The following is a 15,733-nucleotide window of genomic DNA, read 5'->3' on the forward strand; positions in this document are numbered from 1 at the left end:
TCCCACCCCTCCTTCCTTCCCAGGCTATGTCAAGCTATGGCACGGTGGCTTCAGCCGCCGCTGTTGGAAATTCACAAACATGTAAGAATAAGGGCAAAGGGCTTCCGTTGCTGCTCCCAGGCGTGCTGGTAGTACAGTAAGGGCACAAAACACGGCCAGTGGCTTCAAGAGTTGCTGGTGCGCATGCTCGTTAGTACCTGCGGGAGACCGGGAGCTAGTATTAAGAAGTGTTGCACGTCTTAAAGCCGCAGATGCATGCGCCTATACTAGAATAAAAATGGAGTAAAATCTGAGTCCAGCGGCCCCTTTACGGCTAAAGTTTTCGGCTGCACGCTTCTTCAGATGCACATTAAAGTTTATACACTTTCGCAGACGGATGGGGCTAACAACAAGTCACTTCTAGTTCTTTTCACAACTGGGAAAGTACCTGCCATTGATTGCTAACCTTAACATTTTTATTCCCCCGGCCTATATGCTTGTGAAGGACAATTGAACCCAAAGGACTGATGCGTTATTCTAGCAAGGAATTATCATGCTGCATATTTGTGGATGTTGTGATGCTTTTTACTAACTTGATCCTAATTTATTCTGTCCTTATGGCTGTCCTTTTATTATCCCTGTTCCATTGTCTTGAGGAAGTGTGCATGCACATGAAAGCTCACAGCTTTCTTTTTCCCTCCTGCTTCTTTGTTTGATAAGGATAGACGCCTAGAGCTGGAAAGGGTCATACAGGCCATCTAGTCCAACCCCCTGCTCAATGCAGGATCAGCCTAAAGCATCCTTTAAAAAGGGATAAACAGAATTGTCCAATAAATGCACACTGCAGGATCTGGAGTCCAGGAGAACCTTTAAGACCAACAAAGTTTTATTCAAGGTATGAGCTTTCATGTGCATGCACACTTCCTCTAATATAATGTCATGAAATGGAAGGAATCAGTTCAAACTTATAGGTTGAGTGTGAATGTTAATGAAAATGGTTTAATGATTCTAGAGATAAATAGGAAAAAACAGCAATTTGGATTTGTTTGTATTGAGATTGAATTGCATGGGAAACATCTTGGGTTTAATAAATATGTCCACATTAAGAGAATCTGTTAACCATTTTCATTATGCTACGTGTTAATTTACTCACACTCTAAGTTTGAACTGATTCCTTCCTTTTCCAGCATATTGTACTTAAGGAAGGGTGCACAGAGACGAAAGCCCATTCCTTGAATAAACCTTAAAGGTGTCGCTGAACTCAAAATTTGTTCTGCTGCTTCAGACCAACACGGCGATCCATTTGAAGCCACGATCTAGTTAGTCTCTTCGAGACGCCTCTAGATTCCCCTTAAATGTCCCGGGTATCGAGGGAGGGCAGTGGCTTCACAAGCTGTTCTTGCGCATGCTCTTTAGTAAGCCTCTCCCAGATATCGAAGTTGAGGCAAGGCTGGGAGCATCATCAGCTGCTCTGGCCTCCAACCCTTTATTTCCCTGTTAGCTAAGTGAGGGCAACAGAACAGCTCGACGGCTTCGAGTGCTCCTATTGAGCATGCTCAACAATAGAACGCGGCATGAAAGGAGGTCGGGACGGTTGGGTCCGCTGCGACGGAAGTGACGTTAATTTCCGGAAACGGAAGGAATTGTTTGTCGTGCAGGAGGCTGGCGTAGGAAGCGGCGACCTTTCTGGAGGACGCTCAGCGGGTGGGTAGCTCGACTTTGATTTGGGTCGCGGTTCGCGGTCTCCCGGCGAGCAAGAGGGGATCTCAGCAGGTTGCAGGGACTGTCCTCTGTTTTACGTCCCTTCTTCTGGGAGGGAGACTCGGAGTCAACCTGTGGTCCTCCAGATGTCCATGGACTACAATTCCCATGAGCCCCTGCCAGCGGTTGCTGGCAGGGGCTCATGGGAATTGTAGTCCATGGACATCTGGAGCACCACTGGTTGACTACCCTCTTAGAGCAGATGGGCTGGCCGAGGACCGCTTTCCGTGGCAGTATTTAATTGCACGCTACCTTGTACCTGCGCCCCCCCCCCCATGTAAGGCGATTTTCTGCAGCGCCCATAGCCAATGCGGACATCCATGAAAGCCTAATAACATCCTCTGAAGTCTGGCTCTTAAAAGGGTGCCTGGCAAGTCTCCTCTCCCCACGTGACAATTTGAACGACGGTGTTCGTGGGATTGAGAGTGTACTTTTTTTTTAAGGGTCTTCCGAGCGATGTTTTAAAAGTACTTAGCCGCTGGGTGTTCAGCGTTAGATTTTCCAGGGGGGGTATTTTTAATGGAATGCAGTTGTTTGGTGCATGTTTTTAACATCTTCGTCCCAGGACTAGAGAGCTGAACAGGGGATTTCCAGAACAAAGGTTGAATCCAGTGTCACCTTTAAGACAAACGAAGTTTAATTTGGGGTATAGGTTTTCACGTGCATGCACACTTCTTCAGATACATTGAAGCAAAGCTTCCTCAACAGTTACACACCCTCACTTTACCTATATGTGTGTGGGATAGTGGCCAGGAAAGTCTAATTAGAGTCAGCGGGGTGTGGTGGTTAAGAGTGACAGCTGCTAATCTGGCAAGCTGGGTTTGATTCTGCACTCCTCCACATGCAGCCGGCTGGGTGACCTTGGGTACATCACAGCCCTGAATAGTGCTGTTCTCACAGAGCAGTTCTTTCAGAGCTCTCTCAGCCCCATCTACCTCACAGGTAGGGAGAGAAAAGGAAGGCAATTGTAAGCTGCTTTGAGACTCTTTGGGGCAGTGAAAAGTGCGGTATAAAAACCAACTCTTCTTTCAGAATGAAAAATGGGGGTATAAAACCAACTCTAGAGAGCCAGTTTGGTGTAGTGGTTAGGAGTGCCGACATCTAATCTGGCACACTGGGTTCGATTCTGCACTCTCCCACATGCTGCCAGCTGGGTGACCTTGGGCTCACCAGGGTGCTGATAAAACCAGGGGTTAGTGATTTTAACTATTTTGCAACTGATTCAGTTATAATTACTTTATGTAACTTTGAAATGTTGTTAAGCTACCTCAAGCATGCTAATGGGAAAGTGGGAAAATTGGAATTGACCTTTTGTAGGTTCCTTCAGAGATGAATAGCCATAAAATACCAGCCTAATAAAATGTGTTAAAATAAGACTGGTGAGAGGAATAGGACTATACAGGAATAGTATGGTCCTGTTCCTGTTTCCTTGAGTCCTGCTGTGTAAAACATTACACTTACTTCCAGGACAGTGCATCAGACAGCAGCCTCGGTCTGCAGGAAAATAACCCAAAGTCATGGTATAAGAGCTCACAAAATAATGTTCATTTCTGAAATAAGTATGTTATTGTGGCACTGAACTAAAGCTAATTTAGAGGTGTGTGTGCTGCCAGGCAGGTTAAGACAGGGGAGACCCAACTTCAAAACCCTAATTGGTAATGACACTCAGTGAGTGACCATGGGTGAATTACACCTTTAGCATAACCTTGTTTCCAGTTTTCTGTGAATATCACATTTGGGAAAAAGAACCATATAGTCAGCTATCTTGAAGCTTTACAGCCGGAGAGCCAGCATGTTGTTGTGATAAAGAGTGGTGGACTCTACCTGGAAAACTGGATAGATTCAAAAGGGTTAGCTGCATTGGTCTGAAGTAGCACAACAAAATCAGAGTCCAGTGGCACCTTTAAGACCAACAAAGATTTATTCAAGGCGTGAGCTTTCGAGTGCAAGCACTCTTCCTCAGACTGTTAACTTTTCCTTTATATTCCCACTGTCATGATGGCAGTTCATAGTATGAGGAAGAGTGCTTGCACTCAAAAACTCATGCCTTGAATAAATCTTTGTTGGTCTTAAAGGTGCTACTGGACTCTGATTTTGCTGGGAAGCTGGGTTTTCTTTCCCCACTTCTCTACATATAGCCAGCTGGGTGACCTTGGGCTAGTCACAGTTCAGGAGCTTTCTCAGCCTCACATGATGTCTGTTGGGAAAGAAAGGGAAGGTGGTTGTAAGCTGCTTTGAGACTCCTTCAGGCTGTGAAATGCGGGGTATTAAAACTATTCTGTAATGGTTAAGATTGCTCACAATAAATTGCTTCAAGTAAAATGTAGCACACTCCTGAGGAATTTTTCTGTCTAGTGGACATGGTTGCTCAAATCAATTTACGAAGGGACACTTGTCGAATTGAAATTATAGATTTAAGCTGGGTGGGTTTCTTAGGATGAAAACCCTCTTAATTGTTAGGATTAGATGAACACAGGAGTGCGTGAAGTTTGGTGTAGTGGTTAGGAGTGCGGACGTCTAATCTGGTATGCCAGGTTCGATTTTGCACTTCCCCACATGCAGCCAGCTGGGTGACCTTGGGCTCACCACGGGGCTGATAAAACTGTTCTGACCGAGCAGTGATATCAGGGCTCTCTCAGCCTCACCCACCTCACAGGGTGTCTGTTGTGGGGAGAGGAAAGGGAAGGCGATTGTAAGCCACTTTGAGACTCCTTTGGGTAGAGATAAGCAGCATATAAGAACCAACTCTTCTTCTTCTTCTAACTTGTTTGTGATGGCGGGGGAGAAGAGGAAACCGCCAAACTGGAAAGGCATACATGGAGAAAATGAAAGTATCCCAAAACTTTGAAGATGGAATCGAAGCTTTTCATCCCATCTCACTTAAAACGCAAACACGGGGTCTTCTGAACACTCCTCCAAACATCCACTTATGCAAACCAATCTGGAGGAGGAACGCCTGAAACCTGTTAACACTCCATTCCCATTACTCTGTGCTCTTTTTACAGAAAAACCTGCCAAGATGGGCATTCATTTTGGAAACCTGGAGCGGGTAAGGCATGTGATCACCTACAGCTTGTCTCCCTTTGAACAGAGAGCGTTTCCCAACTACTTTTCCAACGGGATTCCCAACCTGTGGCGGCGATTCAGGACTCAGGTCTTCCGGGTGACCCCTCGTAAGTGGAGAACTCTTTAGCGCTATTCAGACTGCTGTTTCTGGGTGTTGCCTAATGCAGGGGTAGTCAGCCTGTGGTCCTCCAGATGTTCATGTACTACAATTCCCACGAGCCCCTGCCAGCAAACGCTGGCAGGGGCTCATGGGAATTGTAGTCCATGAACATCTGGAGGACCACAGGTTGACTACCCCTGGAATGCGTATATCCAGGGTTCCCAGCCTATTTGAGCCTGTGGGCAGCTTTGGGATTCTGACCTAGCGTGGCAGCCGTGGCCACCAGATGGCTGCCGCAAAGGGGCTGTGGGAAGAGGTGGCACCAGCCGCCAAACGGTTGCTGCAGCTTAAGTAAATCACGCAGTAAAAGGGCTTGTGGCACGGTGGCAGCTGCCACCAAAGCAACGTATTCAAAAAATCTTCAATCGTCGGAAGCCTTGTTTCTGAAAAAACTTGGTAGGCCCCAAGATGCTCATGGACACCCTGTTGGGGACCAATGAGCCGGCCTTGGAAGGACAGTCTAGAAATTTAACAAATGATAAAAATTATGTGGATTGAGATAAACCATTGTAACTAACTATTGAGAGTGAACACCTTGAAGTCTGCCCAATCAGTACACAGATACCCAAGGCTGTGACTGAGAGCCAATAAGAAGAGGAGCTTGTTTTTATACCCTGCTTTTCTCTACCAGAAAGCGTCTCAAAGCAGCTTACAGTCGCCTTTCCTTTCCTCTCCCCACAACAGACACCCTGTGAGGGAGGTGGGACTGAGAGAGTCTTGATGTTACTACTCTGTGAGGACAGCCCTTTCAAGGCTGTGACTGGCCCAAGGTCACCCAGCTGGCAATATTCAAGCGGGTAGCCGCGTTGGTCTGAAGCAGCACAACAAAACAAAATCAGAGTCCAGTGGCACCTTTTAACACCAACAAAGATTTATTCAAGGCGTGAGCTTTCAAGTGAAAGAACTCTTCCTCAGACTATGAACAGTTCAAGCTCATGCCTTGAATGAATCTTTGTTGGTCTTAAAGGTGTTACTGGACTCTGCTTTTTGTTCAGCTGGCTACATGTTGAAGAGCAGGGAATCAAACCCAACTTGCCAGGGTAGAATCCCTTGATTTTAACCATCACACCAAGCATAAGTGTGAGCTAGTTGCAGAAGCAGGAAATCCTGGCATGTGCATCTGACGTCATGCGGGGTACAGAAGAGGGAGCGTTTACTCTGAATTTGGCAAGCTTCTTTTTTGGGGAAAGTCAGTGCTATGTGGCCCTGAAAGCACTAGATGGGGCAAGAGAGCAGAATGAAGCGGAAATGACCTGTCTCCAGTGGAAGGCCGTGCTCTTCCAAGCGCTCCTGAATTATAAGAACCTTAATGTAATTATTATCTCCTCCCACTCATTAGCACGTTCCCAATAGTGATTAACACTAAATGATGGCATTGATGTAGCTCACTAGTATTCAGCGGGCTTGACGTGTGACCACTAATCCTTGAAGCTTGAGTTTTTAGAATTATGTCTTAATGGGGGATTGTTTAAATGGTTTTAATTGTCTTGGACTGTGTATTTATAAGATTGTAAACCGCCCTGAGCCAGTTCACTAAAAGCGGCGGTTATATAAATCCAAACATAAATAAATAAGCAGCAGGAATTGCAGCTTTTTGGATAGAATGGGTTTTACGTGCTTTAATTGGTAACTTTGGAAGACACTGGACCATGCCACGGTGGGGGGGGGACAGACCTAGGGCTGTGTATGTTAATACAGTAAAGTCACCCTATGAATCAAGGTCCTCCATAGCATCCTCTCACCCGGCAGCCTTGCTTGGGCCTGGCAAACTGAGGGCCATGGCTTCCTTGACTGAACCAACCCATCTCCTGTTGGGTCTCCCTCTTCCTGCTTCCTTCAAGTTTCCCATTAATCTAGAGCTAGTGGTAGCTTTTTACGGGAACGAAGGAGAACAAAAGATTCTGGAAAGCCCTGAGCATCTTATAGAAAGCTTTCAGCTTTCCACAGGTCCTGCAAAACGGAGCTCTTCCGCAAGGTCTGTGGGTGAGGCCGGGCGGCCAGGTAGACCGGGGCCCCTCCTACAGAAGCGGCGGTAGTGAATTCAATCTATACCCTCTTCCTCCCCGCCTTCTTCTTAGATCAGTGGTCCCCAGCCCCCGGGCTGCGGCCCGATGCCGGGCCGCGAAGGCCTTGGCGCCAGGCTATGGTTCCCTCTTCCCGTCCCCCCCCTGCAGTGAGAAGCTTGCCAGGCCGCGAGCAAATCGGCCGCCAAAGCAGCCAATTAGCTTGTGGCCCGGCCAGCTTCTTGCTGCGGGAAGGAGGGAAAGAGAAGCTGGCCGGGCCGCAAGTTAATCGACAGCTTCAGTGGCCAATTGCTCGCAGCCTGGAAGGGCGGGGAGAGGGAGCCGCGGCCACCAGCATGCCGGCGGCGCAAACTCGCACGTGCGGACTGCCGCACATGCGCATTTGCATCCGCGGGACCGCAAACGCACAGCAGTTCTGCGCACGTGCAGCGCTGCCACGTGTGCATGTTTGTGCCCTGGGCAGCCCTCTCCCCTTACCCAGGAGCAGCGGGCCGCGGCAGCCAGAAGGTTGCCGACCGCTGTCTTAGATTATTAGGATATTATTAGTATGGGTTGTGTTGCCACAGTGTCTTATGGCTTTATGTAATAATCTGTTTTAATTCTTAAGGGTTTTAACTGGGTTTTTAACAGTGGTTGTAACCCGCCACAAGCCTTCGGGGAGCGGCGGGCAATAAATTAAATAATAATTATTATTAATACATAATAATAAATAATAATATGGTGCTGTGGCCCAAATTTTCACTGAAGTGGTGGGCAAAAGGGTATGAACGTGGTACACAGCCCATAACACTTCAGAACACGCTCGCTGCAAGGTTTTAAGGTCTCCCAAGTATTATTCTCAAGTTTTTGACATGCTTTGTATCCGGATTAAAAAAAAAGAAATACTCAAGACTTTTTTGTTGTGTTTGCTTCCCTAAGCATTTTTTATCGGCTATATGATTTATTCCTGGGGGAACGAAGAATTCGAACGCCTGAAACGAAAGAACCCCGCCGACTATGTGAATGATAAATAATCCAGCCCACGCTCGTGTTTCTTCTGCCTCCTCGGCTCGTTGAGAAATGCCTCAAAACTCTCGTTTAATAAACCTGTATTCCTGATCCCGCCTACGACTATATCTTTGATGCTTGTGTCAGAGAGATGTGCTGCTGTGGGATGGGTCCGGCTACGTTTGCTGCCTGTCTCTCTTTTCTTGTTTTTAGGGTAGTGATTCTTTTGGTAGATCTTTTAATTTGGTTGCTCACCCGATGGGTCTCGTGGTGACTTACAACATTAAAACCAATAAGGTAAAAACAGCATAGAAACAAATATAACAATATTAACATTAAATGTAAAAACACCAACTATATACCGTATAGACTCGCATATAAGCCGAGGTTTTCAGCCTTTTTTTTAAAAAAGCTGAAAAAGTCCCCCTTGGCTTATATGCGGGTATTTAAAAAAAAACAGCTTCCAGACAAGACAGGAGGGTGGGGGTGGGAGTCAAGTATACTTGCCTGAAGCAGCAGAGGCAGAACAAAGGAGAGAGCAAGCCCGGGAGGGAAAGAACAGTCTCTGCCTTCCTCCCCCTGCCTTAATGAGGCTAGCATGTGTTGTTAAGCCTCTGTATCGGGGGAGAACAGAGAGCAGGGGGAGTCAAACTGTGGCCCTCCAGATGTCCATGGACTACAGTTCCCATGAGCCCCTGCCAGCGTTCACTGGCAGGGACTCATGGGAATTGTAGTCCATGGACATCTGGAGGGCCGCAGTTTGACTACCCCTGCCCTAGAGGAAGGAATGAAAAGTGGAGGGAACAGAACACTGGGCTAAGAAGAAGGGAAAGAGCTCGTGATTGGATATAAAAAGGCACGAGGGAAAAGAGGGAAGAGGAGGGTGGGAAGAAAAGTAAAAAAAGATCTTGCCCAAAACAGGGGGGGGGGAGAAAAAGCCACTATCCAAACACCACCCTCTGCTTATATGTGAGTCAATAATTTTTCCAGCATTTTGTGGTGGGATTGGGTGCCTCGGCTTATATGCGAGTATATATGGTAAAACATTTACAATTTTACATTATTTACATTCAGGTTAATTTGTCCCTGAAACTAGAATTGTATTTATTATGGCTTATTTAATTATTGATTAAAATATTTATGTCCCACCTGTCCTCTGGATTCAAGGCGGCTTGCAATTAGAGTTGAACCCTTTTTCAGTCTAAAACCAAGAATGGACTAGCAAACCTCAGATCTCTCCCCCTCTCTTAAAAGATGCCTGCCATTTGAACTCCCTCAAAAGCCCAGGCAAATAGGCAGGCCTTGAAGCACCTCCTGAATTTATTAATCGTATGGGATCCGTGCGGTGTAGCCGGAAGAGCCTATGATTGTAGGATTGTCCAGCAGCCAGGCAAGAGATGTTCGGAGGTAGTTTTATTTATTTATTTATCATACTTCTATACCGCCCTCCCCGGAGGCTCAGGGCGGTTTACATTATAACATAGAACAATACATAAAAGTTTGCCATTGCCTGCCTCCATGTCACCACTCTGGTTTTCCTTGGAGGTCTCCCACCCAAACGTTAATCAAGGCCGACCCTGCTTAGCTTCCTGGTGTGCCTGGACTATCAGGATCTTCAAGGATGGGAGTGGCCCCTCACCCCTAATCTCTTCAGGGCACCCATTCCAGAAAGAGGGAGCCACGGCAGAAAAGGTAGGTGGGCCTCCCTGAATGATGGGCTAGCTAGGAGATGTCTGCCTAACGAGGGTGTGTCGACTGAGAACATCTGCTGGGCCCCCCCTCAGACGCCCTTCCAGGACTGAACACATTTGCTCTCCCCAGCATTGTTGTTATTTATGTTGTGTTATAAATTGTTACACTGGGGAAGGCACTGGCAAACCACCCTGTATTGAGTCTGCCATGAAAACGCTAGAGGGCGTCACCCCATGGGTCAGACATGACTCGGTGCTTGCACAGGGGATACCTTTACCTTATAAATTGTTACTTGGTTGTTGTGATGTTGTATTGAAACTTGTATGGTATAGATTAGATTATTATAATGTTCCATGTAAAGTGCCCAGAGCTGTAAAGATTGGGCGGTATAAAAAATCCTAATTAATTAAGAGAGTTAACACACCTACCGGGGTTATCCCACAAGATATGTTTGAAGTAGGATGTTGATGCAGGAACAAAGCTGGGTACAAATGCAGTAAATAAAAAATCGTGTGAAGCGAGCCTTGATACGTTTAGGTGAGCATCGAAGTTGCTGTCAAAACCAGCTCCCGCCAGTGGTTTCAGCAAGATGGCTGCTGATTTTGTCATCAGGGGGTAGCACAGCTGGAATAGGCTGGTGAGGGAAAGCTGCCAGGTACAGTAGGAAGACTCTCCCACGTGAGAACATGGTGAATTATTCCCTTGCTAAAAGGAGAGAAGTGTCTTGGGCAGGCCTTCCCTGCTTACAGTGCAGTGGCAGAATGCTTTGGGAAGTGCAAAGTGCTTCCTATAATACTTTAAAGTCTTCTTTATTTCTGGGGTCTGTTTTCAAAGCTTCAAGTGCTTCTACTTAAAGAAGAAGAGTTGGTTCTTATATGCAGCTTTTCTCTACCCGAAGGAGGCTCAAAGCGGTTTACAGTCCTCTTTCCTATCCCCACAACAGACTCCCTGTGAGGTGGGTGAGGCTGAGAGAGCCCTGATATTCTTGCTTGGTCAGAACAGCTTTATCAGAGCCATGGTGAGCCCAAGGTCACCCAGCTGGCTGCATGTGGGGGAGTGCAGAATCACACCCAGCTCCCCAGATTAGAAGTCCACACTCCTAACCACTACACCAAGCTTCCTTGTGCATGGGTACTTTGGTTGTATATTTTTAAGTCGATACCTGGGTTATTTTGTAGTATTAGAACAAACTGAATGTCCAGGAGCAGCCTGGATGCTTTTTCAGGTCATAAGCTTTTGTGAGGTGAAACTTCATCAGATACAAATAAGATCCACCGGCCTAGGTCAAATCTGAATCTAGGTCAAAAGTTGGGAGGGTTGTTACAAAGAAGGGCAACGGAGTTAGGATGTGCGAATGCAAAATGTAATTGGCTTTATTAATGCTAGGCAGTGTGCATTGAGGTGGGAAACTAGGTCTGCATTGAGGTTGGAGCACCTTCCCTATGAGAGAAGGCTGAAGAGTTTGGGACTTTTCAAGTAGGAAAGAGATGACTAAGGGGGGGGGGGTGGGGAAAATAGAGGCTTATAAAATTAGTCACAGGATGGAGAGAGTTGACAGATTGAATATTTTCCCCATCTCCCAAAATACTAGAACTTACACCCAATGAAGCTGAAAGGGTGGTTGGTTCGGGACAAACACAGGATAAAGTTTGAGTGAGGCACCCATGTGACCAGTGAAGTTATATTCAAGGTGCCAGCTGTTTCAGACCAGCGTAGCTACCCGCCGGAATCTCCTTTACACAGAGAGTGATTCAAATGCTAAGAGAGCCAGTTTGGTGTAGTGGTTAGGAGTGCGGACTTGTAATCTGGCATGCCAGGTTCGATTCTGCGCTCTCCCACATGCAGCCAGCTGGGTGACCTTGGGCTCGCCACGGCACTGATAAAGCTGTTCTGGGCAGTGATATCAGGGCTCTCTCAGCCTCACCCACCCCACAGGGTGTCTGTTGTGGGGAGAGGAATGGGAAGGCGACTGTAAGCCGCTTTGAGCCTCCTTCGGGTAGGGAAAAGCGGCATATTCTTCTTCTTCTAAGGTGATGGGGTCACTCATAAGATTCCCTAGAGGGAGGTCACCTTGTCGGACCATTGATATTAATAGACCCGTTGCTGTTAAATATTAAATTGAATATAAATATATGTCTTATAAGGTTGCTTGCTAAAGACTGATTTTGTTAGTATTCTTGTAGAAATTAACTTTAAAGAAATACTATATCATTTTGAAAAAGTTCACCGAGGAAGTTAAAACAAAAACGAGGCTGTTGTGCCTAGGAATCTGTTCTGCTTATATTTGCTTATATTGTTTGGATGAAGTTTTTGCCAAAGCCAGCTTGAAAACTATCTTCTTCTGTCTACAGATTCAAGGACCTGGCAGAAATCACTAGCTAAGTTTATAAGGTCATTGGGTTAAACTCTGTGGGGGGGGGGAGAGAAATAGTAAAGGAATAAAAATGTCTAGATTAAAGATCAATGTACAGATGCATTCCCAATTGTGGAACCTGAGAGTAATTCAAATAAAGCCTTAAATTCTGGTGGGGAGACATGTTGGTCTGAAGCAGCAGAACCAATTTTGAGGTCAGTTGAAATTACATTCTACGTTATGCTACAATCCACTATTCAGTTATATTATCCCAAATAAATAAAATGAAGAGGATGTATGGCCCTTCTGCAGGATTATTAGGGCTGGATAAGGTTAGTATATGTAGTGAAATAAGAAACTAATGTCTCTGTTGAGTCCTGGGGGTTTCATTATTCTGAGTCTTGTAATAACTTGCAATGCAACAGTTTCCTTTTCCAGTCTGTGCTTGAAGTTCCTTTTGTAATAAAACAGCTACTTTAAGGTCTCCTATTAAATGTCCTGGAAGGCTCAAGTGTTCTTCTACAAATTTCCCAGTCTTCTGAATCTTAATGTGCAATTTGTGTCCATTTATTCTTTGGAGGAAGGTTTGACCCGTTTACCTCTTGTAGAGAATGGAAGGGCATTGTTTGGCATGAGTGGATTGTAATATAATGTAATGAATAGTAGAACGGTAATGTAATTTAGAATGGGAGTTTGAAATTTAATTATATGGTTTGTGGAAGAACTCTGCACCTACAGGTCACTTGTGGAGAATGTCTCCCTGCTTTGGTTGGAGACAAATAGTGATAGGTTCTCTTTTACAAATTTAAAGTCCAGTAGCACCTTTAAGATCAAAGGTGCCACTGGACTCCAAATTCATTCTGCTGCTTTAGACCAACATGGCAAACCACGAGGTTTTTTTTAGTTACTCTCACATTCCACAATTGTGACTGCATCTGTCCGTTAACCTTTGATATTTATTTCCTTGACTATTTCCCCCCCCCCCAGAGTTGAACCCAAATGACTGATGACCTTATAAGCAGGTAGTTATTTCTGCCAAGGCCTTGAATCTGGTAAACATCTTCATTATGCTGTGTACTCACCCATGACCCAGTCTCGGCTTGTATAAGTGGTCTTGTAACTTCCATTTAATTGTCTGACTTTGTTGGACTTGAAGGTGACATTGGACTCAAACTTTGATCTGCTACTTCAGATCAACGTGGCTGTTCAGCTTTAGAAGGGGACGGAGAGCATATCTATCAATGGCTACTAGCCACAGTGACTAAGGGGAACCTCCACATTCAGAGGCACTAATCCTCTGAATCTCACATCCAGGAGGCAACATCAGGGGAAGGCCTCAACTTCTCTAGTTTAGCAGGATATTCAGAGCTCTGTCTTCTGAATTGAATTAATGTTATGGTTTTACTGTCTGAAAGATACATGTTTGGATTTCCTACATGTTAGCTGTCCCAAGACTTTTGTAAGAGGGGGGCAACTTATAAATCCAATTAAAAAAATATGTCCTGTTGTTGGCCCTACAGAGGAGCTGGTTGGCCACTGTGTGACACAGAATGCAAAGTTAGATGGACTATTGGTCTGCTTTTACATTGTATTTACTTTGTTACTATCCTGCTGCTGGACAGATCAAAATTAAAAATCCAAAATAGGTATATCAGAATTTAATATCTAGGAATGTTTACTTTTTTGCCAGGTTCATGCAAGAATGAATTAAAAAATGTTTAGGATGTTTAATTTTTTACAAGCTATTGTTCTGCTCTTAAAACAAATCTCAAGCAGAAGCCAATGGAATCATAGAACCATGGAGTTGGAAGGGGTCATACAGACCATTTAGTTCAACCCCCTTCTCAATGTAGGATCAGCCTAAAGCATCCAGGATAAGCATTTGTCCAGTTGCTGCTTGATGTATTAAAACATTATTAAAGCAAATCATTACCCTTGAAAGGTGCATTTTAACCAGACTTATCTACTAGCTGCTAATTAATGGCCGTGTGTTGTAGTGTTCCAAGTGTTGGACTAGTCTCTGGGGGACCCAGATCTGAATTCCCACTCTGCCATAAAGCTTATAGGGTGGCCTTGGGCCAGTCTCATACACTCAGCTTACCCTCCCTCAGACGGTGGTTGTGGGGATAAAATGGAGGGAGGGATAATGATGTAAGCTGCTTAGGGTCCCCAGTGGGGAAAAAGGCAAGATATAAACCAAGTGAATAAGATGGCAAAACCTAGAATTAAGGAGTTCCATTACTCACCTTGTTGCCTGTTTAGAAAAATATTTTTTGCACCCTACTTTTTCGCTAACTGAAGGAATCCCAAAGCAGTTTACAAACACCTTTCCCTTCCTCTCCCCACAACAGGCACCCTGTGATGTAGGTGAGGCTGAGAGAGCTCTGAAAGAAACTGATCTGTGATAATAGCTCTAACAGGACTGTGACTAGCCCAAGGTCACCCAGCTGTGTGCACATGGAGGAAGGGGGAATCAAACCCAGTTCTCCAGATTAGAGTTCACTGCTCTTAACCACTACACCCAAGCTGGGTTTCTATGCCACCTTAAAGACCAACTGGGCATTATATTTTAAATAAATAAGAACATTTGAAAGTTACCATTAGGCTCTTTGTTATTTTCAGATTGGTAGACATGTTAGCTTTAGCAGTCTAGTGCCACCTTAAACACTTAACTATTTCAGCATAAGCTTTCATGAGTCACAGCTGGTTTAATTGGATGCATTGGTAGCAAGAGCATGGCTAGACCACTGGAATGTAAATAGATTATTGTTTCTAATTATAGTGTGTTTTGTTTTTAAATGTGGTTACCTGTCTTGCTTCCTTGGTCATTTGGTTACTTGTAGTGTTAGCAATTTTGATGGAGGCATGAGTATGTTGTGTGCATAAACGTACACACACAGTTTGGGAGGGGGGAAAAACCACCACCAGGATAGTTTTCTTGGTCTTACTACATGGTACCATTTGCAAAGTGGTTTGTCATGTCAAAATTAAGGCTACCAACCTCCAGGTGGGGCCAGGGGGTCTCCCAGAATTACAACTGATCTCACCCCATATGAACTGCCTTCCGCAAGTACTCTCTTCAAATATTCAGGAATTTCCCAAGCAGGAGTTGGCACTGTTTGTTAAAAATATTTAGCAATTAGAAGAGTTGTTTTGTTATATTCCACTTGTCTCTCCCCACAACAGAGATCCTGTGAGGTAGGTGTAGCTGAGAACTCTGAGGAAAACAGCTCTAACAGGGCTCTGACTAGCCCAAGGTCACCCTGCTGCCTCCATGTGAGAAAGTGGGGAATCAAACCCAGTTCTCCAGATTAGAGTCTGCAGCTTTTAGCCACTAAAGCAAGCGGGCTGTTCTCAAACAAGAAGATTGTGCTTTTGTTAAGAGGGGCTTCTCCTACTGCTCCTTAGGTTTTGTGCTGGTGAATGTGGGTTTGTATCACTGGTCTGTTTACAATTGATTTTGTTCAATTAGAAAACCAAACAGTAGTTCTGGAGACCAAAAGAAGGGGGGTAAAAAAGATGTGAATTAATAAGTGCCGCCCTTCTCCTTTATGGTGTAGTGGCCAAGAACAGTGGCTCCTAGTCTGAAAAGTCAGATTGATTCCCTGCGCCTCCACATGCAGTCAGCTAGGTGGCCTTGGGCTCATCACTGTCCTGTTAGAGCTGCTCTCGTAGAGCAGTTCTCTCAGAGCTCTTCAACCCCCACCACGG

At 45.3% G+C, this 15,733-nt stretch overlaps 1 protein-coding gene across 1 annotated transcript; it reads left to right on the forward strand.

Annotated features, from left to right (window-relative positions):
• The first annotated feature begins 1,546 nt into the window (after nt 1-1,546).
• On the forward strand, nt 1,547-8,088 carry UQCRQ (ubiquinol-cytochrome c reductase complex III subunit VII). Its single transcript, XM_077322912.1, has 3 exons — nt 1,547-1,683; nt 4,746-4,913; nt 7,909-8,088. Exons 1-3 carry the CDS (start codon nt 1,554-1,556, stop codon nt 8,001-8,003), a joined length of 393 nt encoding a protein of 130 aa, XP_077179027.1. The 5' UTR covers nt 1,547-1,553; the 3' UTR covers nt 8,004-8,088.
• The last annotated feature ends 7,645 nt before the right edge of the window (nt 8,089-15,733 follow it).

This window comes from Paroedura picta, chromosome 1 (genome assembly GCF_049243985.1).
Source record: "Paroedura picta isolate Pp20150507F chromosome 1, Ppicta_v3.0, whole genome shotgun sequence".
In the NCBI taxonomy this organism is placed as follows: domain Eukaryota; kingdom Metazoa; phylum Chordata; class Lepidosauria; order Squamata; family Gekkonidae; genus Paroedura; species Paroedura picta.

Excerpts from the sequence above, each read along its gene's own strand:
- UQCRQ (XM_077322912.1), top strand. The coding sequence starts at position 1,554 with ATGAAAGGAGGTCGGGACGGTTGGGTCCGCTGCGACGGAAGTGACGTT. Across the intron at positions 1,684-4,745 it reads TTCTGGAGGACGCTCAGCGG|AAAAACCTGCCAAGATGGGC; the intron begins GTGGGTAGCTCG and ends CTCTTTTTACAG. Across the intron at positions 4,914-7,908 it reads GGTCTTCCGGGTGACCCCTC|CATTTTTTATCGGCTATATG; the intron begins GTAAGTGGAGAA and ends TGCTTCCCTAAG.